General features: G+C 35.8%; 1 protein-coding gene and 1 non-coding gene across 3 annotated transcripts; both read right to left on the bottom strand.

Annotated features, from left to right (window-relative positions):
* Positions 1-237: 237 nt before the first annotated feature.
* Positions 238-27,940, bottom strand: LOC113510220 (gelsolin-like). Of its 2 annotated transcripts, none has more exons than XM_052892137.1 (11): positions 27,899-27,940; positions 26,101-26,172; positions 14,043-14,117; positions 12,858-13,050; positions 12,048-12,163; positions 9,364-9,541; positions 7,983-8,083; positions 7,387-7,503; positions 2,384-2,452; positions 1,600-1,662; positions 238-1,371 (listed from the first exon to the last, which is right to left on the bottom strand). In XM_052892137.1, exons 2-11 carry the CDS (start codon positions 26,167-26,169, stop codon positions 1,300-1,302), a joined length of 1,053 nt encoding a protein of 350 aa, XP_052748097.1. In that variant the 5' UTR covers positions 26,170-26,172; positions 27,899-27,940; the 3' UTR covers positions 238-1,299. The 2 variants fall into 2 exon arrangements, with proteins under 2 accessions (XP_052748097.1, XP_052748096.1); XM_052892136.1 differs by lacking the exon at positions 27,899-27,940 and adding an exon at positions 27,749-27,836.
* On the bottom strand, positions 10,680-10,786 carry LOC128200102 (U6 spliceosomal RNA). Its single transcript, XR_008252533.1, has one exon. It is a non-coding gene; the product is annotated as a U6 spliceosomal RNA (small nuclear RNA).

The raw sequence follows: 27,940 nt of genomic DNA, 5'->3' as shown, positions 1-27,940 counted from the left end.
CGGATGATAGGTGAGGATGAAGCAGGTCAGTTGCCCCATCGTGACTAGTTAATTCAACAATAAATCAGCCGCAATGTTTACCAGTGGGAACCGCGTGGAGGTCGCCCTGATAGAGTATATTGCTAGCAATGGGATTGTTAATTACCATCACTATCAATCCCTTATTTCACCAAATAATTTAGTCGAATTAAGAACCACTTTTAAAAAGTTTCTTAAAAGTTAAATAAAAATACTTAATAATTATTATTTTTTTATAATTTATTTACTAAAACAAAAATTATTTGTGCATTTAAAATATAATTATAAAAATATCACGTTTCTTTTATCATCTAGTAACAATGATGCAATACAAATGCAATACTTTATATGAACTTATAAAATTAACAAAAATATATGAACTTAGTAATAAAAATATAAATGAATACATTACAAGGGGACGTCCAAGTTTTACGTAGTACAATTTTTGTAAATTTTTGTCCCCCTCCCTACATGTAACGTGCTGTAGCATTTTTCTGTACTCCCCTCCTCATCCCTAAACGTTATGTAACACCCAAGTAACCATTTTTACCTAAAATCGCAAAATTACCGAATACTGACAACGATAACAAAATAAAAATGACGTACAATATATTCGAGGGATTTCTCGAAAAATATAACAGATAAGGGTTGACGGCTTAGGAGATTGTATTTCTCTAGTTTTTAATTGAATAAACAAAATGTACTTAACATTTTGTTCGAACCCCCCCCCCCCCTTGTAACGTATCGTAATGTTTTACAAGACCTTTCCCCTAAATTACGTTACGTATTTCTTGAACATCCCCCATTTTATATAAAGCTTCGAAATATCTGCATTATGAAATACAAATGCAGTATTATTACTTATATAGAATTAACAAAATTATATGAACTTAATTAATAAAAAGGTACATATATTTTTAATGGATAATATTTAATACCAAGCTTCTAATTACTGTTATAATATTATTGATGTATTAATTGCAATACTTGAAACTTAAATTACACATATTTATTTATATTTGTGCATTTAATCACACTTCGTAATAGACTAAGTAAATTATTAGAACTTAGGAAAAGTAACAAAGATATATGAACTCAATAAAAACAAATGTATACATAATTATATGTATACAATTAATACCGCATTTTGAAATACTGAAGATTAATGGCTCCGTTAGTGTTAATGGTGCATTTTATGTAGTAAGTACATATAAAATATATGAACTTAGAAAAAGTAACAAAAATATATGAACCTTGTAAAAATGTACATATAATAACATTTCAGTTCCACGCTTCGAAGTACTGTTTGAACGCTGTCGGTTCTATTCCTTCTGGTACCTTCGATACGTGCACCTGAAAGAAAAAGTTACTTTAAAAAAAACAATTCAAGTGTGTGGCACTTTACTCTTTTAAAAATGTCAATTACACATACATACGTAGATTCGCGCACGCACACATACACACAAACACACACACACGCGCACGCACGCACGCACGCACGCACACGCACGTATTGAAAACCTGTTTATAGCAAGTTTAGCTTTTTTTATTGTGATAAAAAATATGATAAATTTTCCTTACCCATGGAGGTAAATTATGATGTTTCAGGTACTGTTGTGCTTTGTTCATGGCTTCGGCCTTCTCCTGAAATAATATTAATAATAATAAACACCACTGGCCAAATCGCACAGTGCCATCTAGGCCCAAACTGAGCATAGCTTGTAGTATGAGCACTAGAGAACTGAAAGAGATATACTTAAGAGTGTTCCTAACTAAGAACAAGGAATTACATTATTAGAGTATATATTGGACACAGTTTATGTAGAAAGTATGCAAGCAGGTTGTATCTGAATTTGGTAGGGTTATACGGCCGTATAACATGTACACTAGCCTGCTATGAATTGAGAAAAATGGCAACTGATGGTGTATCTTTCGTCCTCTTTTTACTAACTATATTTGCATAAGAAGAGAGGAGACAACCATATGATATACAGTTTTCATTGTATCATTCCTTCTATGTAATTCCTTGTTCTTAGGTTCATAACTTTAGCTTTCTGCAGTGTGGCAACGACGCGATTATCTGTTAATTTATCAAAAATAAATCAACTCCTTCAAGTTTCTGACTATTTATTTAAAAAGTTCTCAGCTAGCGAACTAAAGCGTTAAACTTTTTTTTTATACCACTGAGGTCGCAAACAACCCACCTGATGGTAAGCGGTTACCGTAGCCTATGAACGCCTGCAACACCAGGGGTATTACGAAGTGTTCGTATAAGGGTTCCGTTTTTCCTTTACAGGTAGGGAACCCTAAAAATGAATATAGATATAAGAACAGCATAGATATTCTCTATACTGCTAAATATTACCTTTTCGTTGGACTCCCTCCCAACCCAGACGTAGATTCCGCTACTGCCAGTATCCAAGATATAGCATTCCTGAAATACAATAATATCAAGTTATTTCAATCCTTTAGCCGGAAAGGGGGGGGGGGAAGGGATTGTTAGTAAGTCATCACCAGTCCCATTGCTAGCAATATACCATGTCAGGTCGACCTCCACGTGGTTCCCTATGGAAACTATTGTGATTAATTCCATATATATATATATATATATATATCAATCAATCAATCAATCATCTTTATTCATATACATCCGTTACAGATACTTATGATACGTCAGTCTATAATTATAATAATTACTATAGAAAATAATATTGATTTAAGAAAAAATGCAATAATTACATTTACAATACAATTCACATTAATACAAAATTCAAATCCATGCAGTTTTGTCATTTAAATAGTCATTTAATTTATAATATGCTTTTGTACAGAGAGTCCTTTTTATATATGTCTTAAATTTTCTTTCATTTAATTGTAAAACGTCATCTGGAAGTTTATTATAAAAACGTATACAGTTCCCCATGAAAGATGTACTGACTTTTCTAAGGCGATAACAAGGAACATTCAATTTGTTTTTATTTCTTGTATTGAAATTATGTATGTCACTGTTATTTTTAAAAAGATTTATATTTTTACGTACATACATAATGTTTTCGTATATATATTGCGAGGGAACAGTAAGTATACCTGTTTGCTTAAAATATTCTCTAAGAGATTCCCGAGAAGGCAAATTAAATATTGACCGAACTGCTCTTTTTTGCAATACAAAGATTGTATCGATGTCAGCAGCCCTCCCCCATAATATAATGCCATATGACATGATACTGTGAAAGTAACTAAAATATACAAGCTTAGCTGTTATTGTATTAGTTAATTGTCGGATTTTTCTAACAGCATAAGCAGCTGAACTCAGCCTGTTGGCCAATTCAAATATATGGGAGCCCCATTGCAACTTATAATCAACTACTATGCCAAGAAAAGTGGTTTTATCTACAAAGTCTAAATCCTGGTGGTCTAATCTAATAGCGGTATTCACTTGCTTAGTATTGGATATGGAAAATCTGATACATTTAGTTTTTTTTGAATTAAGTACTAGATTATTTGACGTAAACCATATCAAAACCTTAGACAAAGCAACATTTACATGGTCAAGGTTATGTGTATTTCTATTCACTTTAAACATTAGTGAAGTGTCATCAGCAAATAATACAATATCAGACAAATCTTGAACATGATACGGTAAGTCATTCATGTATACAAGAAAAAGAAAAGGACCCAAAATAGATCCCTGAGGCACACCCATTTCAATATAAGATCCACTAGAATTGACACCGTTTACTTCTATTATTTGAATTCTTGAATTTAAGTAAGATTTTAAGAGATCTAAAGACTTATTTCTAACTCCATAATGTTCAAGCTTCATTAATAAAGTTTTATGATCGACGCAATCGAATGCCTTAGAAAGATCACAAAATACACCAATTACATCTTGTGAATTCTCCCATGCACTGAAAATGCATTGCATTAAATTAATGCCGGCATCAACAGTGCATCGTCCTTTTGTAAATCCATATTGTTGCTTGTGGAGTAAGTCACGTAAATTGAAATGGTCTAACATTTGTAGAAGAATTAATTTTTCGAAAATCTTACTAAATACTGGTAGAATTGAGATTGGCCTAAAGTTAGTAAGGTTTTCCTTATCACCAGACTTAAATAACGGCATTATTTTACTAACTTTCATTAGATCTGGAAACACTCCTTGATCAATACTCTTGTTAAATATTATAGCCAGATGAGGAGCAATTTCATTTATTACAGATTTCATTAGCTTTACTGACATACCCCAAATATCTTCCGTATTTTTCAAATTGAGAGAGTTAAAGGCTTTTATTATACAAGAAGAATTTATGTAATGAAACCTAAAATCATAGATACAGGAACTCACAGTGTTTTTTAATAATTGTTTAGCTAAATCAGGTGACGAATTTAATGATTTTGTTGCTTTTAAAGGTATTGTTGAGAAAAAAATTTCGAAAACTTGAGCAACTTGATCATTTTTATCAACGATACCATTTTCAGTTTTCAGCCTATATTTTAACTGACGAGACTTTTTGTTACCTATTTCCGTGTTTATTATGTTCCACGTAGTCTTTATTTTGTCTTTAGATGTTGTAATTTTACGTTTTAAGTGAAGGATCTTAGCAGCGTTACACACTCTTTTAAATATTTTTGAGTAATTTTTCACATATTCAACAAAAATAGGTTCTTGCAAATAGCTCTTGATATCATACAGTTGATACATATTCTCTCTACTTTTTCTAATACCAAACGTAGACCATTCACAAAATTTTGAATTCTTAATCTTTGACTTCTTAATTGGAAAATTATTATCAAAATGAGATTTTACTATATTGAAAAATCGGTCATATAATGTACTAGGATTTATATTATTATCATCATACTTTAAAAAAGGTAGGCTTTCCTTTAATCTATCCCTGAATTTCTGCAATTTATATGCTGTTGTTGGTCTATAGAGTTTATAGGTATCTTCCGTAATTTCATTACATGTAAATGTCACACTTTGTCCGCAATGGTCCGAAGGTAAAGTATTTATAATAGATTTATTTAAAATATTAAAATTACAATATATATTGTCAATACATGTTGTTGTATTACATGTAATTCGCGTCGGTTCTAAGAAGACATGAACTAGACCAAAACTTTTAAACAAACTATTGATTTTTGTCTTCATAGGACTATCAATTAGAATGTCCACGTTAAAGTCCCCGCATACTAATATAGATTTATTACTTTTAAATGCTAATTTCAGTACATCCTCCATGATGGACTCAAATTTGACGTAGTCTGAGTTTGGGGGTCTATATACACATATAATTATATATTTATCCAACTCTGTACATGAGATTTCAACAACACATTCCTTAGAAAGTGCTACTATATCTTTACGCTCTTTAACTTTAATATTTCTATTTACAAAAATAATAGACCCTCCTCTTATAGAGTTTTGTCTGTTGAATACACTCTGGATTTTATAATTCGGTATGTGAATTGACATGTTTGTCATTTTTAGCCAATGTTCAGTGAGGCATAGAATGTCAATATTAAATTCATTTAAAAATAATTCTATTAGTAATTCTTTGCCAAGAAAGCCTTGAATATTTTGATGAACTAGTTTAAGATGTTTTGGCTTTCTCTTTGTCAGTAAACTAAGTTTAAATAATCATTAGTATAATTACTAAATACTATACAATTTTTATGTTTAACTGTTATACTATTTATAACAGGACTATGTAATATATTATAAGCTAACAATGTAGCTAACTGTCGTTTGTAAAATTGTGAGAGGTACAATGTACCTTCAGTCAATTTAAAATTATTTACAAATTTATTTGTATCAAAACAATGAATATTTTCAACAAAACAGCTCATGTTATACATTAAAGTATTAAGTCTATAAATTTGTTGGTTCTTATTTCGAGACAATGAAACCGAATAAGGAAAAGTACATATAATAAATTTTTTTATAGTCATATTTGAGACAGATTTAAGAAGATATCTCAAGTCCTTCTGAGAAACACCTATACTATTTCCTATCAAAAATACAATAGTAGTGTGTTTATTGTAATTGTTTTGATTACATAACATTTGTTTTACAATATAATTAAATGGGGCATCGGGTATACAATTATTTACGATTTGTTCTGACATACAATTATTCATAATTAATCCTAAGTTAATTCCTATTCTATCTGAGTACAATACAGTATTACTATTATGTATCTGTCGTCGGGTAAAGTCGTCAGATGATAAATTTGACTGTGTGTGAGTAGCAATTGGTACCATAGGTAAAGAAAGACTATTGGGTTTTGTGGTGCTGCTTGGTTCTTCTTCCACCACTTGTTCCAATAAACCACTTGGTTCTCTTGAATTGATTTCAATCAATTCCTTGACCACCACATTATGTTTGTATATATATATATATATATATATATATATATATATATATATATATATATATATATATATATATATATATATATATATATATATATATATATATATATATATATATATATATATATATATATATATATATGTACTGACATCGAGTTTCAATTTTATATTAGAAAGATATATAGATTTTCCTAAGAGACTACAGCATGGTGTTCACCATCAGGCGGGCCGTATGCTTATTTGCTACCTCATCATATCATCATGTCAGCCATTAACTGTCCACTGCTGAACATAGGCCTGCCCCATAATGACGATTCATATTCAATTTTTTTTACTGGGTATTATTTAGTTTATCTTTAGCTGTACGGTTATTATTTGTATGTACATTCTACAGTTTTCTTTCAGCTTCTCAAAGGTCGACTGTAAGAGATGCCTTTACGGGATAAGTCCGCCATTGTATATTAAACCATTTACCAGTATTTAATCTGAGTTATGTACAATAAAGATTTTTACAATACAATACAATACGATTTTGCCAGTAGTTGCCACGCTTGGCAGGCGTGTTGGCATCTGCAGTTAGGCTTTGGTGATGTTTTAAGAGGGACGCTGCTGCCCTTCTCTCGAACGCTAAGTTCCTCTAGTCGTTACGACACCCACGGTTTTGTTACCTCAGAGGTATAAATAGAATGGATTTTTTTTTACAACACAGGGGGCAAAGGAGCATGCGGCTCACCTGATGGTAAGTGACTACCGCCGCCCATGATCACCCACAACACCAGCGGCATTGCAGGTGTGCTGCCGGCCTTTTAAAAAGGAATATGCTCTTTTTTTGAAGGTTATGTTGTCGTATCGGTTCGGAAATACTGCTGCTGGAAGTTGATTCCAAAGAGTGGTAGTGCGTGGAAGAAAGTGCCTTGAAAAACGCACGGTGGAGGACCGCCACTCGTCCAGATGGTTGGGATGAAACTTTAGTTTGTGGCGGTTAAAACTAACCTTGGTGTTCAGTTGATCCTGCTGGTAAGGTTTTGGCAAGTTGGTCACCTTGATGCTGCCGCTGCTGTCTGAGATCTCACTGAGTGATACTTCCTTAATATCGCCTCTTTCGAAGTCCTGAGGAACAAAAATAAAAAAAGATTAAGCAAAACAAAAATATATCTTCTCTGAAACTTCTCACACCTCTCCCACACGTGGTTAAAGCCCGTGTAGACCATGAGATGAGTAGACCTGGTCCCATATGATGAAGAGAAAGAAAACAAAAAAAAAATTATTTGCTCGAAATGTGGTTTGTTCAAATGGTCTTAAATTATAACAGAGCTATAAGGGGGGAGGGTTTGTTAGTAATGGGGTCAAATTGACCCATTGTTAGCAATACCTGAATGTAGCAATAGCGTGAATTCACTGGGTACAGAGGAATAACACCTGAGTCCTCAGGAATGGCAACGCATGGGGGGTATCATGGACGAAACAGTATACTCTGTTATATCCACGGTACTGCTCATGTCTATAGGCGACATGGCGAGGTGGGCCGTATGCTTGTTTGCCACCTCAGTGGTATAAAAAAAAGGTTTTTCAAATTGTTATTAAGTTACCTCATCATCACCACCTTCAGACGCGTCTGAAACCGAGTCCAGATCACCAGAGCCGAGGGCTGTGAAGAACTTCTCTGTGTCCGAGCCAGATGAGTATGGATCTGTAAAGGAAAATATGAAATACTGTTAAACCAGGTAAACATTTTTTTTTATACAACTTAGAATAGCGAACAAGCTGATAGCCCACCTGATGGAAAGTGGTAACCGTCACCTATAGACATGAGCAGTACCATGGACATAACAGAGTATACTGTTTCGCCCATAATACCCCCCATGCGTTGCCATTCCTGAGGACTCAGGTGTTATTCCTCTGTACCTTGCAAATTGACTGCCATATCGCACCCTTCAAACCGAAACACAGCCATGCAAACACAACTGCTTTACGGTTGAAACACGAATGGGACAGAGGTGGCCAAGCAAACGACTTTTGTACAAAGTCTCCCTCTGGTTAATGTGAACATATTAACATATTAATAATAAATTATAAATTACAGTCAATTAATTGAGTCATATATTTAAGCTTTAAAATTATTAAACATTTTGGAAAACATTTTTTCTGTTAACCACCTTTCGACCTCCTACCTAGTTGCCTCATACCTTCGTCAGTTGTGTACCGATTTGGTAAATTATTTCTTCTAATTAAAATAAATCAAAATTGCCGTACTGGCCAGATACATGCGGGCAGCGGCCGGCAAAAGTTGTATGAAAATCTATATCTGTCGTGTTTTGCGGCCAGATAAATTACTATGTAAACTCATATCTGTCCTGTAATTTAAAAATGGAATGACCTTTTACTTCGAAACATGGCTACCAAAGAGGTAACTAATAAAAGGTTTTATTTGAATTTCGAACTGGCTTACAAATAGAAAGGTGTTTATTGAAAAAAAAAAAACAAAGGAACATTATGGCACGTGAAAAATTATTATTGTTCGTTATTCGTCATTGAACTTAAAAAGTAAAATTGTGTTTTTGATTTCCGCGCATTGTTTGAGAAAAGTACTATACAAGCCTTGGCCACAACTAGGCATTGATGGACTCACGTATGTGTGCCTCGGCTACGCCTCGACCCACATTTGCACGTTCGTCCATCAATGCCTCAGTTGCTGGCCACTGCAGTAATGTACTATTTGTAAATGAAATAAATCAAAATTGCCGTACTGGCCAGATACATGCGAGCAGCGGCCGGCAAAAGTTGTATGAAAATCCATATCTGTCGTGTTTTGAAGCCAGATAAATTACTATTTAAACTCATGTCTGTCCTGTAATTAAAAATGGAATGACCTTTTACTTCGAAACATGGCTACCAAGGAGGTAACAGGAATATGCCCTTTTCTTGAAGGTTATGATGTCGTATCGGTTCGGAAATACTGATGATACTTACCTATGATATCGATTTCGGCCCTTCCGTTGTGATCCTGGTCCCTGATCTGATTGGCCACCGATATGGCCTTCAGACGCTCCACGCTCTTGGCCTGGTCGCCGACGAATACGTAAATGGTATGATCAACGTCCAGTATGAAACAGTCGCCCTTGTTCATGGAGTCCACTGTTGCTTCCACCTGAGAATAGAGGAAGATTTTTTGGTACCAAATTACATTTGTATATATGTCTATAATTACTCCTCTCCATCCAAAGGTTGGCTGCAAGAGATCGCTCTTAGCGATAAGTTCGCCCATTGTTTTCTTACTGTGATTGTTTCTTGTAATTGTTTATATCTATACTTATAATAAATCTATAGAGAGGTCAATTCTGTACATGAAATATATTTCCAAAATAACTATCGGTGGGTGATTAGTGATCGATACTGATGCCAAAAATGCAATCAGTAAAATTTTTGTCTGTCTATCTGTCTGTATGTTCGTTATAGAAACAAAAACTACTCGACGGATTTCAACGAAACTTGGTATAATTATTCTTCATACTCCTGGGCAGGTTATAGTATACTTTTCATCACGCTACGATCAATACGAGCAGAGCAGTGACGGGAAATGTCGGGAATACGGGAGAAGTTACTCTATTTTTAAGCTTCCGTCGCGTGTGCAGCCTTAATAGCCACTTTTTAAAATGTAAAAATGTCCACCCGTACGATGCCGGGACGGGCCGCTAGTCTAAAATAAGTTTACTATTGTAATCTTTTGGAGGAAACAATAAAGAGTATCTATCTGTCTATCTATTTATGTTCTATAGGTCCTGGTATAGAAGGATCCGTCCGTTTCTTTCCCAGAAGTGTTGTAAGAGGCGATTAAGGGAACTTGGTAGGCGATTAAGGGGTCTTGGTATATGCAGGATCATCTCTCTTGAGACATCACTAAAGCCTAACTGCGGTTGCCAGGGGGGAAAGGAATTGTTAGTAATAGAGACCGACAATCCTATTGCTAGCAATATACCCAACCAGGTCGACCTCCTCGCGGTTCCCCTGGAAACTATCATGGTTAATTCCTGATGAATTCATCATGATGCGCTCACTGGCCTGTTTCCATTCTCATCTATCACCCTTCACTGGTGCTCCGCCAGTGTATCCCGTTGGCGCAGGCGGGGTTATCATACCATTTCACTCATTACAACAAAAATGCGGTTGCCAACCCGTCTGCCAAGAATAGCAACTACTGGCAAAATCCCCGTTTAAAGGTAAATGTGAAAAAGACTCTATTTTCCGCGTTTAGCCTCTTATTTGGGCCATTGTGCTTATGAAAAAAAAAACATGTGGAGCGCTTCACGATTTTGCGTGTCATCCTTTAGCAGGGGCCATGTTAATCTTCTCTGTATCGTTCCAATTTTAGTATTTGTACTGTCGAAGCAAGTAGTAGGTATGCCCCGTGTAGGTATATCCCGGCATAGAATGGGCCACCGCTTCCTTTCCCATAGGTGGCGTAAAAGGCGACTAAGAGAACTTAATGCTCGAGGGATGGACAGCAGCGTCTCTCTTGAAACATCAAAGCCTAAATGCAGTTGCCAACCAACATGCTAATCCTGGATTTTTTTATACAACTCAGAATGGTAAACAAGCTGACGGCCCACCTGATGGAAAGTGGTAATCGTCGCCTATACACATGAGCAGTACCATGGACATAACAGAGTATACCGTTTCGTCCATGATACCCGCCATGCGTTGCCATTCCTGAGGACTCAGGTGTTATTGCTCTGTACCCAGTAAATTCACGTCATATCCCACCATTCAAACCGAAACACAGCCATGCAAACACAGCTGCTTCACGGTTGAAACACGAATGGAACAGAGGTACCCAAGCAATCGACTTTTGTACAAAGTTTCCCTCTGGTAAAACTGGATACTGGCAAAACTCCTCTTAATGGAGGAGGCCTATGTCCAGCAGTGGGCAGTTAACGGCTGATATGATGATGATGATGATGATGATGATGATGATAAACAACGTGACACTGAGTTTGAGACGTGGAAAAATAAATGCAATAAAAAGTCATGAATCATGAAGAAAAAAATAACGAAGCCTTGGTACTAACCTCGCCTCGACAATAATTACACGGAACCATAACAGTTCTATTTACATAATGTAATACGTATATATATATATAGTAAAACATGGCGCACAATCTCAAGCATTTAAATTATATTATAAAATACCCAATACTATATTATTATACTATTCTAATGTGATGGGATGTAGTGTGCACCCGTGCGAAGCCGGGCCGGTCGCTAGTATATTATAAACATTAAATTAGACTAATAAAAACATACACGTAATATGTTAAAATATATATATATATATATATATATATATATATATATATATATATATATATATATATATATATACAATATCTGTGGTGGAAGGAAATATATATGCAGTAAAAGCTCTCTATTCGCGGTGTATATGTTACGTTCCGTAAAAATACCGTGAATATAGAAAGCTGAACCACTTATACAGCGGCGACAGCATTTGACAACATACTTTAGGTGCAGTTGTAATAAGGTTTGTTTTAATTTTTCATTAGTCCATTTTCCGATGCCTTTTTATTAATATGTACCGATTAGAACCGCCAATAAAGGAATCTTTAACCGCGAATTAAGGATGCGAGAATTTTGGATACCTGTCGCACTCTCACATTCCTCTTGCCCTTGATCTGGAACAGCCTCTTCTCGGCGCCAGCGTTGATGGTCACGTGGCTGAACCCTGACGCGTGCCCACCGTCCAGGTAACGGATCGCTGGTAAAATAAACAGTATAAAGTTTATTCATCATATCATCATGGTAACGTCTGACATTAACTGTCCATTGCTGTACATAAGCTATACTTTATTTTTTTTAAAGGCTGATAATGGAATGGTAACCCCGCCTGTATCGGTATACACCGGCGGGGCACCAGAGAGGGATGATAGGTGAGGATGAAAGCAGGTCAGTTAGCACATCGTGATGAATACATCTGGAATTCAGTACGATGGTTTCCAGGGGAGAGCCTCTTCTTATTTTTTTTTGGATGATAATGAAATGGTAACTCTACCTGCGCTAATGAAAGACACTGGTGGGGCACCAATGAGGAATGATAGGTGAGGATGAAGCAGGTCAATTAACCCACCGTGACAATAAGTCAATAACAATGGTTTCCAGGGGGAACCACGAGGAGGTAGATCTGACAGGGTATATTGCTAGCAATGGAGCTACTAATCCCCATTACTTACAATCCCTCTTCCTCCCGCCTTCCCTTATTAGGGCCTTTACAATAGTTGCCTCGCTTCGCAGGAGAATTGGCAACCGCAGTTATGATCTGGTGATATTTGAAGAGGAACGCTGCTGCCCATTCTTCGAGCTTTAAATTCCCTTAGTCGCCTCTTACGACACCCGCAGGAAAGGAAGGGGTGGCCCATTCTATGCCGGGATTACGTGGCCAAATTCAAACTTACCTGGTTCGAAATAACTCAGGAACTGTTTGGACTCGTATCCCTGGGTTTCTCTGTGCTGGACCGCGGCTCCCTGGAACTGGTTATCGTCCAAATTGACAGTCAAGATGGCCGCCGTGCCGGCCTCGTCCTGGGACGTTTTTGTGCCCAACCAGAAGTGGATGTCCCAGTTCAGATTGGGAACGTCTCCGGATGTCTGAGAAAAATGGGAAAACATTATTTCAGTGAAGAGAAGGTATTGTAAGTGTTGGGAACTTTTAACATTTTTATATCAGCCTTTAACTGTCCACTGCTGAACATAGGCCTTCCACAATAAGGGAGTATTGCCAGCAGTTGCCACGCTTGGCAGGCGGGTTGGCAACTGCAGTTAGGCTTTAGAGATATATTAATAGGGACGCTGCTGCCCATATCGCGACCGTTAAGTTCCCTTAGTCGCCACTTACGACACCCATGGGAAAGAAAGAGAAAGAAAGAACTACACGGCAACTGACCTGCCTTCATGCTCACCTATCATCTCTCACTGGTGCCCCGCCGCAGTAGCGCAGACGGGATTACCATATCATTATCATCTATTTATGAAAAAGTCAATTATATTTTCCTAAAATTTATGTTTTTTGTTTTTAGTTACTTTAAGCTACACAATGTGTCAATTGAAATAAAGTCTTTTATTAATTCCTTTTTTTTCTTTTTGTTATAATTTTTATAGTCCGTTTCGATTATTGAAAATAAAAAAAAATTCCGACCATAAGACAGTCTGCTGATGTCCAACAGTAGTACAAATCAGAAGTGGATCTATCGATTGAATATTTCGATTGGTTACTAACCTCGTTTAGAGGGGAGAAAGGGATTGTTAATAATGGGATCTAACAGCCCCATTACTAACAATATACCCTATCAGGTCGACCTCCACGTGGTTCCCCCTGGAAACCATCGTGAACAATTCTTGTTGAATCCGTCACGATGAGCTAACTGACCTGCTTCATCCTCACCTATCATCCTTCACTGGTGCCTCGCCAGTGTATATCGATAGCGCGGGCGGGGTTACCATTCCATTGTCACCCATTAAAAAAAAAACCTCATTTAGATGGTGCTCCTGTGGTAATTTCAACATAACTTGATTACGTTTTTGTTGAAATTACCACAGAAGTGATTGTTGATTAAGTTTTATCGAGTCTGTGGATATCTTACCTTCAAAACAATGTATGAATCCCCGGAGTAAAAGTTCCCATACTGTTGTTTTGGTACAGGTACGGGTTCGAAGTCCTGAAAAAGAAATGGACATGTTAATTTACCATAACTATTATAAATAGATAGCCGTGTGGTCCCGGCATAGAATAGGCCACCTCTTACTTTCCCGTGGGTGTCGTAAGAGGCCACTGAGGGAGGGCGAGAGATTGGTAGCAGTGACCCTCTTAAAACATCTCCAAAGCTTAACTGTGGTTGCCAATCCGCCTGCTAAACGTGGCAATTACTACCAAAACCCCCCCAAAGGGGAAGCTTATGTTCAGCAGTGGACAGTTAAAGGCTGGTATGATGATGACGATAAATATTATAATTACAGGTCGGTGAATGCAGGTGACTCGGGACCAATCCATATGGCAGTCTAGGTTTATTTTTTATACAACTCAGAATGGCAATCAAGCTGACGGCCCACCTGATGAAAAATGGTAACCGTCGCCTATAGACATGAGCAGTACCATGGACATAACAGAATATACTGTTTCGCCCATGATACTCCCCATGCTTTGCCAATACTGAGGACTCAGGTGTTATTCCTCTGTACCCAGTAAATTCACGCCATATCCCACCCTTCAAACCGAAACATAGCCATGCAAACACAATTGCTTTACGGTTGAAACACGAATGGAAACGAACAAACGACTTTTGTACAAAGTCTCCCTTTGGTGTACGTACTAATATTAACTGCATTATACATATTACTATTCACTGACTGGAAAAAAGTAGCCTGTGTCTTTCACTATCTCATATAATAAATATATACCATACCAGCTTTTAACTGTCCATTGCTGGACATAGGTTTCCCCTATAATACTGTACAAGCCTTGGTCACAACTAGGCATTGATGGACTCACGTACGTGTGCCTCGGCTTCGCCTCAGCCCACATTTGCACGTTCGTCCATTAATGCCTCAGTTGCTGGCCGCTGCAGTAATGTAGTATTATACAATTATTAATTGTTTTCTTTTATTCCTGCCTACATTGGACCGGTAGAGTCATTAAAACTATTTAAGTGTATTAAAGTTTAATAAATAAATAAAATAACTGTAAAAGTAAAACTTCTCAATCTGGCAACACTAGTGTTAAAACGGACCATCTGATTCTAAAATGTCAACCGTTTGGAATTGACAGATTAATTATGGCAACCGAATTTGAAGTTATAAGCAAAAAAAGTGCCTCAGGATTTAAAAGAACTTTTGATTGATTTGCAAATACTTATTTATTTATTTATTTCTTATTGCATTCCATAATATAATTAGTACATAACGTTTCAATTATGGACCCTGTTGGGCACAGCAAGTACGAGAGAGGAGAACAACACTTTTTTCACTTTCGAAATAGTGTATCACGATAAGTACGTACTTTCTTATTATTATTATTCATTATTTAAGTATTGGTGTGTATCTATTCATATCGTAATTGTTATTAGTATTACATTATTGTTATTAGGATTCCAAATATTTCAGACCTTTGTATAAATTTGTTGTAAAAACAATGGAAAAGTTGTAATGTGAAGCGATGTTTATTTCTGTAATTTGTTGTAAAAAGACTGAATGCATTTAAAAATATGGCAACTTGACCTATAAGGACAAGTTTCCAGAGCCGTAAAACATGTTATTAAAAAAAAAACCTAGCTACAGTACCTTCGAACGCGATATCGGCCAGCGTTGATAATATAGAAGTACATAACCACGGTTTACATATACGAAGATAAGTTTGTTTGAACAGATAATTATCAAGTGTTTAACTACGTTATATATACGTATCTGTGATATAATTGTGTACAATATATAAGATTCGTGTTTCAACCGTGCATCATGGGTACCTCTGTCCCATTCGTGTTTCAACCGTGAAGCAGTTGTGTTTGCATGGCTGTGTTTCGGTTTGAAGGGTGGGATATGGCGTGAATTTACATGGTACAGAGGAATAACACTTGAGTCCTCAGGAATAGCAACGTATGAGGTTATCATGGGCGAAACAGTATACTCTGTTATGTCCGTGGTACTGTTCATGTCTATAGGCGACGGTTACCACTTTCCATCAGGTGGGCCGTCAGCTTGTTTGCCGTTCTAAGTTGTATAAAAAAAAGACCAAGCCTTCGGCGTTATGGGGTTTTTAATGAGTGAAAATGGACCTTTCCTACGCGGGGAGAAAGAATTGTTAGTATTGAGGACTATCAGTCTCATTGCTAGCAATACACCCTGTTAGGTCGACCTCCACGTAATCCTCCATGGAAACTACGTACTAAAGTCCTGGTGTATCCATCACGATGGGCTACCTGACCTGCCTTTTCATCCTCACCTATCATCCCTCACTGGTGCTCCGCCAGCGTACCATATACTGATAAAGCAGGCGAGGTCGCCATTCCATTATTTTTTATTAAAAGAAAAAAAAAAAAACCTTCGTTTACAGTATACACTGACGGGGCACTAATGAGGGGGAATACTCTGTTATGTCCACGGTACTGCACATGTCTATAGGCGACGGTTACCACTTTCCATCAGGTGGGCCGTCAGCTTGTTTGCCATTCTAAGTTGTATAAAAGTTTACTTGTATGCCAGTAACAAATATTGAACGCAAATATAAATAAAATAACATAAAATCTTGATAATAAACGTTGTGTATATTAATTAATCACTTAATTAATATATTTAAAAATAATTAACATTTCAAGGACAAAAATATAAATATAGACTCATTAATTTTATCAACATAATATATATATATATATATATATATATATATATATATATATATATGTATATATATATATATATATATATATATACTGACTCGGCAAACGTTTTACCATATACGTTATTTCGAGACCTATACATGAAAATTTATCGTACTACAATTATTATATTCGATTGCCATCTTGCAAGCCTATTGCGGCATATAAAAATCGCGATTAAAAAACAGGGGTTGATTGTAAAAGCGTGAAAATTTTAATTTGTATGTATTTTTCAATGCTAAATCATAATAATATAAAAATAAAAAAAATTGTCAAAAAAATAATTTTAGGGGTAGGTCACCCTTATCATTGAGGGATATGAAAAATAGATGTTGGCCGATTCTCAGACCTACCCAATATGCATACAAAATTTCATAGAAATCGGTAAAGCCGTTTCGGAGGAGTTTGGTAACAAACACCGTGACACGAGAATTTTATATATTAGATAGTAGATAAGGCAAATATAACTAACATACAAACTCTTTTGGCCACAACATAATATCAGTGTTTTGCTCTTTTGAGGGCAAAACAATAAACTGAGTTGCGACCATTTTGTGTTACTGTGGCACACGCATGAAAAATTGTTACCTCTTTTGTTATTTTTTTCTTTTAGTTTTTATTTTATATGTTTCTACCAGAGGGAGACTTTGTACAAGTCGATTGCTTGGGCACCTCTGTTCCATTCGTGTTTCAACCGTAAAGCAGTTGTGTTTGCATGGCTGTGTTTCGATTTGAAGGGTGGGATATGGCGTGAATTTACTGGGTACAGAGGAATAACACCCGAGTCCTTAGGAATGGCAACGCATGGGGGGTATAATGGGCGAAACAGTATACTCTGTTATGTGCATGGTACTGCTCATGTGTATAGGCGACGGTTACCACTTTCCATCAAGTGGGCCGTGAGCTCGTTTGCCATTCTAAGTTGTATAAAAAAAATGTATTCTTTTCTTTTTTTTTAATATGTACCAATATTTAATGTTATTTGTGTGCTGTAAGTGATGTAAATAAATTATGTATCTATCTTTTTTCCTTATTTAACTTATAATTACATTCATTTTAATCATACACAAGATTTTAAATATCCAATGCCGGTATTAATCTTGTATTTAATGCGTATTAATGTAATTCAAACAGCTAGTTACTTTACAGTGTACGATTTTCCGATTTAATGAAATGGTTGCATAGATTTCACACAAATGTTTCTTTGTTCGAAGTGACGCGCGCCTGATGATTTATTTGAATGTTTTTTTTTTTTGTTTTAATCCTTTTAAAGAAAAGGCAAATGCAAGAAAGCCCATACAGACTTTCTTTTCTTTAATAACAATCGGTCTTTATTTTTACGACCATTTCTGCCAACGTCAAGTATTTTTAGTTTCATTCTTCAGAACATCGCTAAGTTTAACGTTTCCCGCCTTTTTCGATCACCATGTTGAATCGACGAAATTCTGTTTTGACCAAAGTCAATCAAAACTATGGTAGTAATAGTATTATATATATAAATATGTTATTTAATTTTATATAATGCCAGCTAGTGTAACATCACATACAATTCAATGACACCCCTTTTCTCCCAACAGCTTGTCCCACACTATTCGTTTCCAATTGGCAACACATACAGCCTTGTCTGAAGTTGTAATTGTTTTTTTTTTTATTCGCCGTAAAGACAGGCAAAGGTGACTAGATCATACAGCTAATAAAAGACGGCGATAATTTAAAACATTAACCACAGAACACATCAAAGCAACATAGATTTTTATCACAACTCGCGGCAAAAGCATCCGAGAGATACATCTTAAAGATCAGCTTACGTTATATTTTTGGTTGTGTGATGTGTCAGTTATAAATATTGTCTGGCTTATGATGGAACGATCCTAGTTTACGTTGGGCAATAAAATGCATGCGTTTTGCAATTACTTTGTTTACATGAAAATGGCGGCAGAAAAAATTAAAAAAAAAAGTAACGAAAATAAGATGGCGTCTCCTACTTTCGTATCTTTTTTTTTTTAATTAAATACATTTTTGACCTTTATAAAGGTTTTTAATGTTTTAAGTTTTTTTTTGTCACTTCCATATTTCTCGAGTTTCGTACCTGTAAAGGAAAAAACGGAATCCTTATAGGATCGCTTCGCTGTCTCTCCGTCCGTCTGTCAAGATCCTTTTTCTTAGGAACGCGTGGAGGTATCAAGTTGAAATTAATATCATGTACTCAGGTCTGCGATCTTTTGAAGCAGTGAAAAAATGAAGCGTCTAAATCGACGCAATCGAAAGATACGGCCGTTTATGTTCCATTCATATCGCATATTTTGACATTCGCAAAGTGAATCAAAACCTATAGGGTACTTCCCGTTGATCTGGAATCATGAAATTTGGCAAGAAGCAATGTCATGTAGCACAAGTAAAGGAAAAAATCCGAAAACCGTAAATTTGTAGATATTTCACAAAAAAAATTTAACTTGATGATTTTGTACGGAACCCTAGTTACGCGAGTCCGACTCGCACTTGACCGGCTTTTTTGGTGATTACCTATATATTAAATGAGTACGGCTGAACAGATGTTAGTTATTCTTTCAAAATACTAAACAGATTCCAATGAAATTCGGAACACGATTAGATTATATCCTTACTTAGCACATATGTATGTTTTTTTTTATGGATGAAAATGGTATGGTAAACCCGCCTGCGCTAACGGGATACACTGGCGGAGCACCAGTGAAGGGTGATAGATGAGAATGAAAACAGGCCAGTTAGCCCATCATGACGAATTCATCAGGAATTAACCATGATAGTTTCCAGGGAGAACCGCGAGGAGGTCGACCTGGTTGGGTATATTGCTAGCAATGGGAATTCTCAGTCTCCATTACTAACAATCCCTTTCCACCTAGCACATATGTATTAATTACCACTTTATGTATTAATTCACGCGGGTGAAGCCGCGGGGCGCAACTAGTTCTACACACAGCGACAAGGTCGCCTGAAAATCAATAATCCCCATACCGAATGATATCACCGTGACGGGGGTTGTTTATGGGTTATTCTTGTGGGAATTAGGTCGTCTGAAGGTGAGGCAAATGTTAAACGGGGCAGACCGAGTCTGTTCAAAAACAATACGAATTTTTATTTAAGTAAACATTGGTTGAAATAATAAAAGAATAAAAGAGGCAAAATGCTGGGCCCCTTATACGACATGACGATTTTTTAAGAGCATAATAGAAGGAAAGATAGAGGGCAAAAGAGGAAGAGGAAGACCGAGGAATAACTACATGGGACAGATAAAGGAAACACTAGGCGTCATGTCGTATAGGGAGATAAAGGATATGGCCTGGGATAGAGCTGGCTGGAGGAAGATGCATGAATTAGTTGCACCGACAAAAGGAAACTCTTAAATGAAAAAAAAAGTAAACTTAAATTTAAGCATTTCTGATAGCATTAATAATAATAATAATATACTTTATTATTCAGACTACAATGTGGTCCATTTTGTTAGTAACAATTCTCTTACAAACTATGTTAGTAAAAACAGAAAAGCAAATTAATTAAAGCAGTTCACTCTGTTGTGAGCCAGCCGACTAGAACAGCATCTGAATGAAATGTCCAATTATAGGCGAGTTATATTTCCCGCCTATTACTTTTAGAATGCTGTCGGTGCTTGTCCTGACCCTGTGTAGCAATGATGCAGTCCTCTTTCTCCTTATAGCGTAGTAATCATCTACGCGAGATTGAGCAAACATGCTGGAGGCGCTACAAAAGCGAGCTAGCCCCAACAGCACTCTAAAACTATTATTGTACTGGATTCGTAGGATTTGGATTCATTAATATAATAATAAATTATAAAAACAAAAACATTTTACAAGTCTATTTTAACTATTACAATGCTTTATCACTTTCTTTCAAATTTGCAATTTAGTAAGAAAGAAAGAGGCAAAAAAGTTCAATAGCTATGTTGTGGTTTATGGGAGGGTTGATATTTTTTTTATACAACTTAGAATGGCAAACAAGCTGACGGTCCACCTGATGGAGAGTGGTAACCGTCGCCTACAGACATGAGCAGTACCATGGACATAACAGAGTATACTGTTTCGCCTATGATACCCCCCATGCGTTGCTATTCCTGAGGACTCAGGTGTTATTCCTCTGTACCCAGTAAATTCACGCCATATCGCACCCTTCAAACCGAAACACAGCCATGCAAACACAACTGCTTCACGGTTGAAACACGAATGGGACAGAGGTGCCCAAGCAATCGACTTTTGTACAGTCTCCCTCTGATGTTTTTACGAATAAGTGGGAGGGGCTATAATGTAAGCTCAGAATGAACCGAGTTTAAAATAAACATGATTTACTATGTGTAAACACAGATGTCACTACCGGGCCAGCTGAATCGAGTTTTATAGTGTGAACATCGTAAATAATCCGTTTTATTGCGGTTGTCTTATGCAGTTACAAGATAACTAAATAAACAGAGACTTCGTACAAGAATTTTCTGTTTGGGTACCTCTGTCCCATTCGTATTTCAGACAAGCTGTGCTTGACAGTTTTTTTTAAAGAGTACCCACTATTATCCATTGCAATGGAGACATGATTGCTATATATATATATATATATATATATATATATATATATATATATATATATATATATATATATATATATATATATATATATATATATATATATATATATATATATATATATATATATATATATATATATATATATATAATACAGCATTAATTTTTATCCAATTAAGTGCCTTAAATACATTGTCCATTTGATATAGATCAATATGGCCATTTACAGCATGTAATTTAAATGAATATTTCCGAAGATATAACAGTTTTTAATTACAAAATGACGTTTGTATTGTCTAATGACAAAGAAGCTGTAAACGTTATTTATAAGGACATTCTGTAGTAGGTAGGTATATTTAGTGTCAGCATTGCACCCGTGCGAAGCCGGGGCGGGTCACTCGTACCCTATAAGATCGAATTCCACACGGTTCCCCCTGGAAACCATCGTGGTTAATTCTTGTGGAATTCATCACAATGGGTTAACTGACCTGGTTTCATCCTCATCTGTCATCCCTCACTGGCGGCCGCTAGCGTATACCGTTAGCGCAGGCGGAGTTACTATTCCAATATCAACCATTAAAAAATCCCATTGTCATGCATATACCTGGCATTCAGCACGATGATTTTCAGGGGGATCAAAGGAAGATCAACCTGACAGGGTCACAACCTAGCAATGTGCCAGTATTGGGTCTGATAGTAAGCTTTACTTACAGTCCCTTCCGGGGGGAAAGGGATTGTTAATAATGGAGACTGAGAATCCCATTGCTAGCAATATACCCAACCAGGTCGACCTCCTCGCGGTTCCCCCCGGAAACTATCATGGTTAATTCCTGATGAATTCATCATGATGCGCTAACTGGCCTGTTTTTATTCTCATCTATCACCCTTCACTGGTGCTCCGCCGGCGTATACCGTTAGCGCAGGCGGGGTTACCATACCATTTTCACCCATCAAAACAACACTCCCTTCCCCCCACCCTGGTGGATCAGTTCTATGTTAGTCAGTCGACAACAGAGACACGACGCTACGGTGTCTTAAAACATGCATTCTAAATTTGTAATCTATTTTTAGGAACAACCCACATTAGTGTTGAAAAAACATCTCGCAGTGTCGCTTTATAAAATGCATACTCTGCGACTTTACAAACGAGTATATTCTTTATTGCATCTAAAACATACGGTAATAATACAGTGGAATACGCCTCACAAATTTGGAATCCGAGATATAAAACTTATAAACTCTCGGACGAGAGTTTATAAGTTTATGTTTTTATGAATTTTATCTATGATATGTGTACTTAATTCCTGCCGACCAGAAGTTGTTAACTCCAAACAGTTAAGACACTAGAGTCCCTTAAAATTCACGAAAAATGACTAAAAAACACTCATTTTCAGCACGCTGTCGCTAATGGTAGGTATTTATTGAGCAAATTATTATTTGATATACTTAAACTACTATCTATTCACCTAAGAATTACGGTTCAATAATGGAATAATCTTCAAAAAGAAAAAACTTTGCGGAAAAATTAATTAAACTAAAAAAAATCGATATTTTGAAGTTTTTATTTAAATGCGCGGAATCAAGCGCTTATAAAAATCAAATTCGTGTAAATTTCATTCTTAGGAACCCTAGAGAAGAGTCCCTCAAAGTTACACTAAAATCTAAAATGGGTCAGCTTTGCCGATTAGACGATTTCAAATGGAATGACTCCGTCTTGAAAATATTCAGAAAAAGTTTATTCGTTTCTTGGCATGAATGTGGCATGATAGAACGTGATGATTACATGATAGATATGATTCTTCTGACTATCTTGAATTCTGTAAAAAAAACACCACTTTCTCGCACTCGAAAAGCGCAGAAATATCGCTGACATTGCATATCTGGTGAGGATAGCTTCCGCTGAGGTTGATTGCCCGGAACTACTACAAGAATTAAAACTACATGTACCAATTAAGTCTAGAAGGCATAGTTCTACTCTATTTGTCCCACTAGTGTTATCCAATTATAGACCAAATTCGTTCCTTTGGGGAGCAGCTAGCAACAACTTTAATACTATTTCTAAAAGTCTTAATATAGATCTATTAGGGGGGAAGGGATTGTTAGTAATGCTGATTATTAGTCCCATTGCTAATAATATACCCTAACAGGTCGACCTCCCCGTGGTCCCCCTTGGAAACCATCGTGCTGAATCATCACGATGGGCTAACTGACCCGCCTTTTTATCTTCACCAATCATCCCTCACTGGTGCCCCGCCAGTGTATACCGTTAGCGCAGGCGGGGTTACCATGCCATTATCATCCATCAAAAAAAAATATAGATCTATTTTCGAAAAACATAATATCAGTGAGAGACCAACTGAGTACGCAATTTTTTATTCATAGCCAGTTTGAATAGCTATTGTACGGACAAGATGGCCATATTTTAATCAAATACTTGTAATTAATTTTTACTTTGTATTTTATTCATCATTTTTTTTTTTGTTTTCGTTCTTGTTTGTTCATTTTTTTTTACAAGCTTTTATTTAACTTCACTGTTTTTGTTAACTCCTATTTTTGTTTCTCTGTGTACAGTGCCTTGTGTCTATATTGTTGCTACTTGGTAAAATCTATTAGTGGCTTACTTTGTGATCCTAAACTGTATTTTTTTTTTTTGCTCTAGTCCAGCCCTGATTTTCCTATTAATAAATAAATAAATAAATAACAATGTTATAACAAAGGCGTACTTATCTCTAAAAGAGATCTCTTCCAGTCAACCTGACACAGTGGCATAGGAAGTAGCGAATGGGCAGCAGTAGTGCAAAACGATTTACCAATCATTATGATATCATATTTCTTTATTAACCAACGTAACAGTTTTAGTCACACAATGGCAAGTCAATATTTTCATTATAATTTTGAAATTAATAAAACAATGATAATAACATTTGAATTATAAAATAGAAATAACATTACAAATTAATTACAGTTAACATTATAAATTAGTTATACTACATGTCAATATAACGGTAACTATATGCCAAAAATGATGACTTCAGGTTAATGAAAATTGGAACTGTCACACTTGTTAGAATTAAACATAAATAAATAATAATATGTCATAATTTAATATTGGCATTTAGGTATCCGGTATTATCTCTGTATTTGAAATATATAATACTATTACATATATACAATATATGTATGTAAATATAATATTTTGTAGGTAAAATCATACACAATTTCAGAGTGGATCACTTTGTCTTTTTTTAAATTAACGACTTAAGTAAATGATACTTTATGAAATGAAATAATATGAAATGAGATGAAATGAGATGAAATGAGACGAAATGAGACGAAATGAGACTAAATGAGACGAATTGAAATGAAACGGAATAGAATGGATTGGAATGGAATGGATTGGAATGGAATGGAATGAAATGGAATGAAAAGAAATGAAATGAAATGAAATGAAATGAAATTAGTGTATTTGCATTAAACAGTTTTAAATTTATTACAAAAACTACGTGGTAGAATTTTAGCACCTATTTAATTGGTTTAAGCGATGTAGGCATGCAAATATTGACATTTTATAAAAAAAAAACGAAAAACAAAATTATGATTCAATTGCATCATTATGTAGATGATGATGATTTAATAAATTTCAATTCTGGAAAGTTATTTTAAGAATAAAATAAATTTATAATTTTTTTTAGAAATTCCCACATACAAATAGTACATATACACATATGTATTTAGAAATTTATACGGGAACAAAAACAAATTGGACTCCCCACTAATGAGACAGCTGTTTTTCGCAGATTCATGCAAACTCATTAAAAATAGACAGATGATGTGTAGAATGACCGTAATAAAGTAACGCGACCTTCAATTTGAGCGTATATCCGTTATTTTAAAATGCTAATCCAATGCATAATCCCGGGCTACAGTATATTTTGCATAGATACAAGTAAATATAACACTATACCAGAGGGGAGACTTTGTACAAAAGTCGTTTGCTTGGTCACCTCTGTCCCATTCGTGTTTCTACCGTGAAGCAGTTGTGTTTGCATGGCCGTGTTTCGGTTTGAAGGGTGGGATATGGCGTAAATTTACTGGGTACAGAGGAATAACACCTGAGTCCTCAGGAATGGCAACACATGGGGGTCATTCTAAGTTGTATAAAAAAAATATAAATATGACAGAGGTAATCAAATGTACAAGGCGAGCTTAACTCTAATAGAGTTCTCTTCCAGCAACGCCCAAAGTGGAAAGGTGTTTTAAATGTTTAAAATTTTTAAGTTTGTAAAATAAACCTATGGTTCACTATACGTTTTGAGATACTGTAAGTGTGGTGAGTAATTTATAAAGTAAATAAACCAGAGGGAGACTTTGTACAAAAGTCGATTGCTCGGCCACCTCTGTCCCATTCGTGTTTCAACCGTGAAGCAGTTGTGTTTACAGGGCTGTGTTTCGGTTTGAAGGGTGGGATATGGCGTGAATTTACTGGGTACAGAGGAATAACACCTGAGCCCTCAGGAATGGCAACGCATGGGGGTATTGTGGGCGAAACAGTATACTCTATTATGTCTACGGTACTGCTCATGTGTACAGGTGACGGTTACCACTTTCCATCAGGTGAGCCGTCAGCTTGATTGCCATTTTAAGTTGTATAAAAAGAAAATAATTCGGTCCCGTGGACGAAGTCGTGTGTTAAAGCTAGTACATACTTCAATTCTCCACACTTCAAGGCCAGGACTCCTTCCGGAGTTCTCGAACGCTGCGTGGACTTCAGGCATTGTCTGCGGTATAAAAGTAAATGTATTCAATAACTTGACAGCTGGACGCGCTAGGGGGGAGGGGGGGGAGGAGGGAGTGTTAGTAATGAAGACTAAGAGCCCTATTGCTAGCAATATATCCAACCGGGTCGACCTCCCCGTGGTCCCCCCTGGAAACCATCGTGATGAATTCAACAAGAATTACCCTACAACAGTTTCCAGGGAAAACCGAGTGGATGTCGACCTGATAGGCTATGTTGCTTACTATTTCGTTATCATCCATTAAAAAAAAAACTCATGGACTAACATTTAAGATTATAAACACTTGAATGAATGAATGAGTATACTTTATTTGCATTATACAATATAGGAAATAAGCAAGACAATTTTCAAACACAACGATACAGTTGTATAAGTACAGTAAGGCGGTCTTATTGCTGAGAGCAATCTTTTCAAGACAACCTTGATTGCATTTTTCTCATGGCGTTAATTGCATGCTGGTCGAATGCATGTGTTTCTTATTGTCTTGTTAATTAACCGACTTCGAAAGGAGGTGGTTAAATTCCTAAATTACATTAAATATAAATAGTTTCCTCATAACTTAATCAATTCTAATTAAGTCGTGTTCCTCAAAAAAAAAAACTCAATTTTTTTATTTATACAACTTAGAATGACAAACAAGCTTACGGCCCACTTGATGGAAAGTGGTAACCGTCGCCTATACACATGAGCACTACCGTGGACATAACAGAGTATACTGTTTTGGCCATGATATCCCCCATGCGTTGCCATTCCTGAGGACTCAGGTGTTGTGTTGTTGTACCCAGTAAATTCACTGCCATATCGCACCCTTCAAACCGAAACACAGCCATGCAAACACAACTGCTTCACGATGGAAACACGAATGGGACAGAGGTACCCAAGCAATCGACTTTTGTACAAAGTCTCCCTCTGGTAAATTATACCAAAACTAGTTGTTTTAATTTAAACACTAAACTTCTGAACAATTTTGATACGACTTCTATGGATCTGTAAGTATATCCTTGCAAATAAAAAAAAAAGATTTTTCCAAAATGTTTTACAACTGACGGAGTTATGAGGTTACAAACAAAAAAAAATATATAACCTAATTTTGGCAGTCTGTTAAAAACTATAACTACACTATGACTAAATATTGGAGATATTTAAGAAAAAAAAAGGCAATACGCGAGTTAAAAATACGTTATAAAAAAACATAACGCAAAAATATTTAAGTTCTCATTGTTCTAAATTAAAAAAAAAAACTTATTATTTATTTACTCGACACATTTATCACTTATATGTCTAATTAAAATCACTAAAACAAACATAAATACAAAAAAAGGACAATTGCCGAATGGTTGCTATGCCAACGCTAATAAAAAGTGAAACGAAACGAAACGAAACAAACTTAAACTTATCATTTCATTAAAAACACTAAATGTCATTAATGACTGTTAATATAAATAGATAAAGTATAAATATAAATTTTAGAATAATAATACAATAATATTTCAACTTATTTTTTTATTAGAATGAGGTAAAAACATAGAAAAAAAACAATCGAGAATATTGTACTTACATGAAGCAGGTAGATACGTCCTCTCAACGCAGTAAAAAGGACAGCACTAACATGAAAAGTAAAAACGGGGTTGCCAGATCTGACTGTTGATATCTACCCATGTTGAGTTGCTTGCACATAGAAAAAAAAAATCGTAAATATCATACTTACATAAAATAGATAGAAACGTGCTCTCGACGCAGTATAAAGGAC

This window comes from Galleria mellonella, unplaced genomic scaffold, assembly GCF_026898425.1.
Source record: "Galleria mellonella isolate WM207_F2 unplaced genomic scaffold, CSIRO_AGI_GalMel_v1 utg150, whole genome shotgun sequence".
NCBI lineage: Eukaryota > Metazoa > Arthropoda > Insecta > Lepidoptera > Pyralidae > Galleria > Galleria mellonella.
This window is presented reverse-complemented; position numbering and strand designations above follow the sequence as displayed.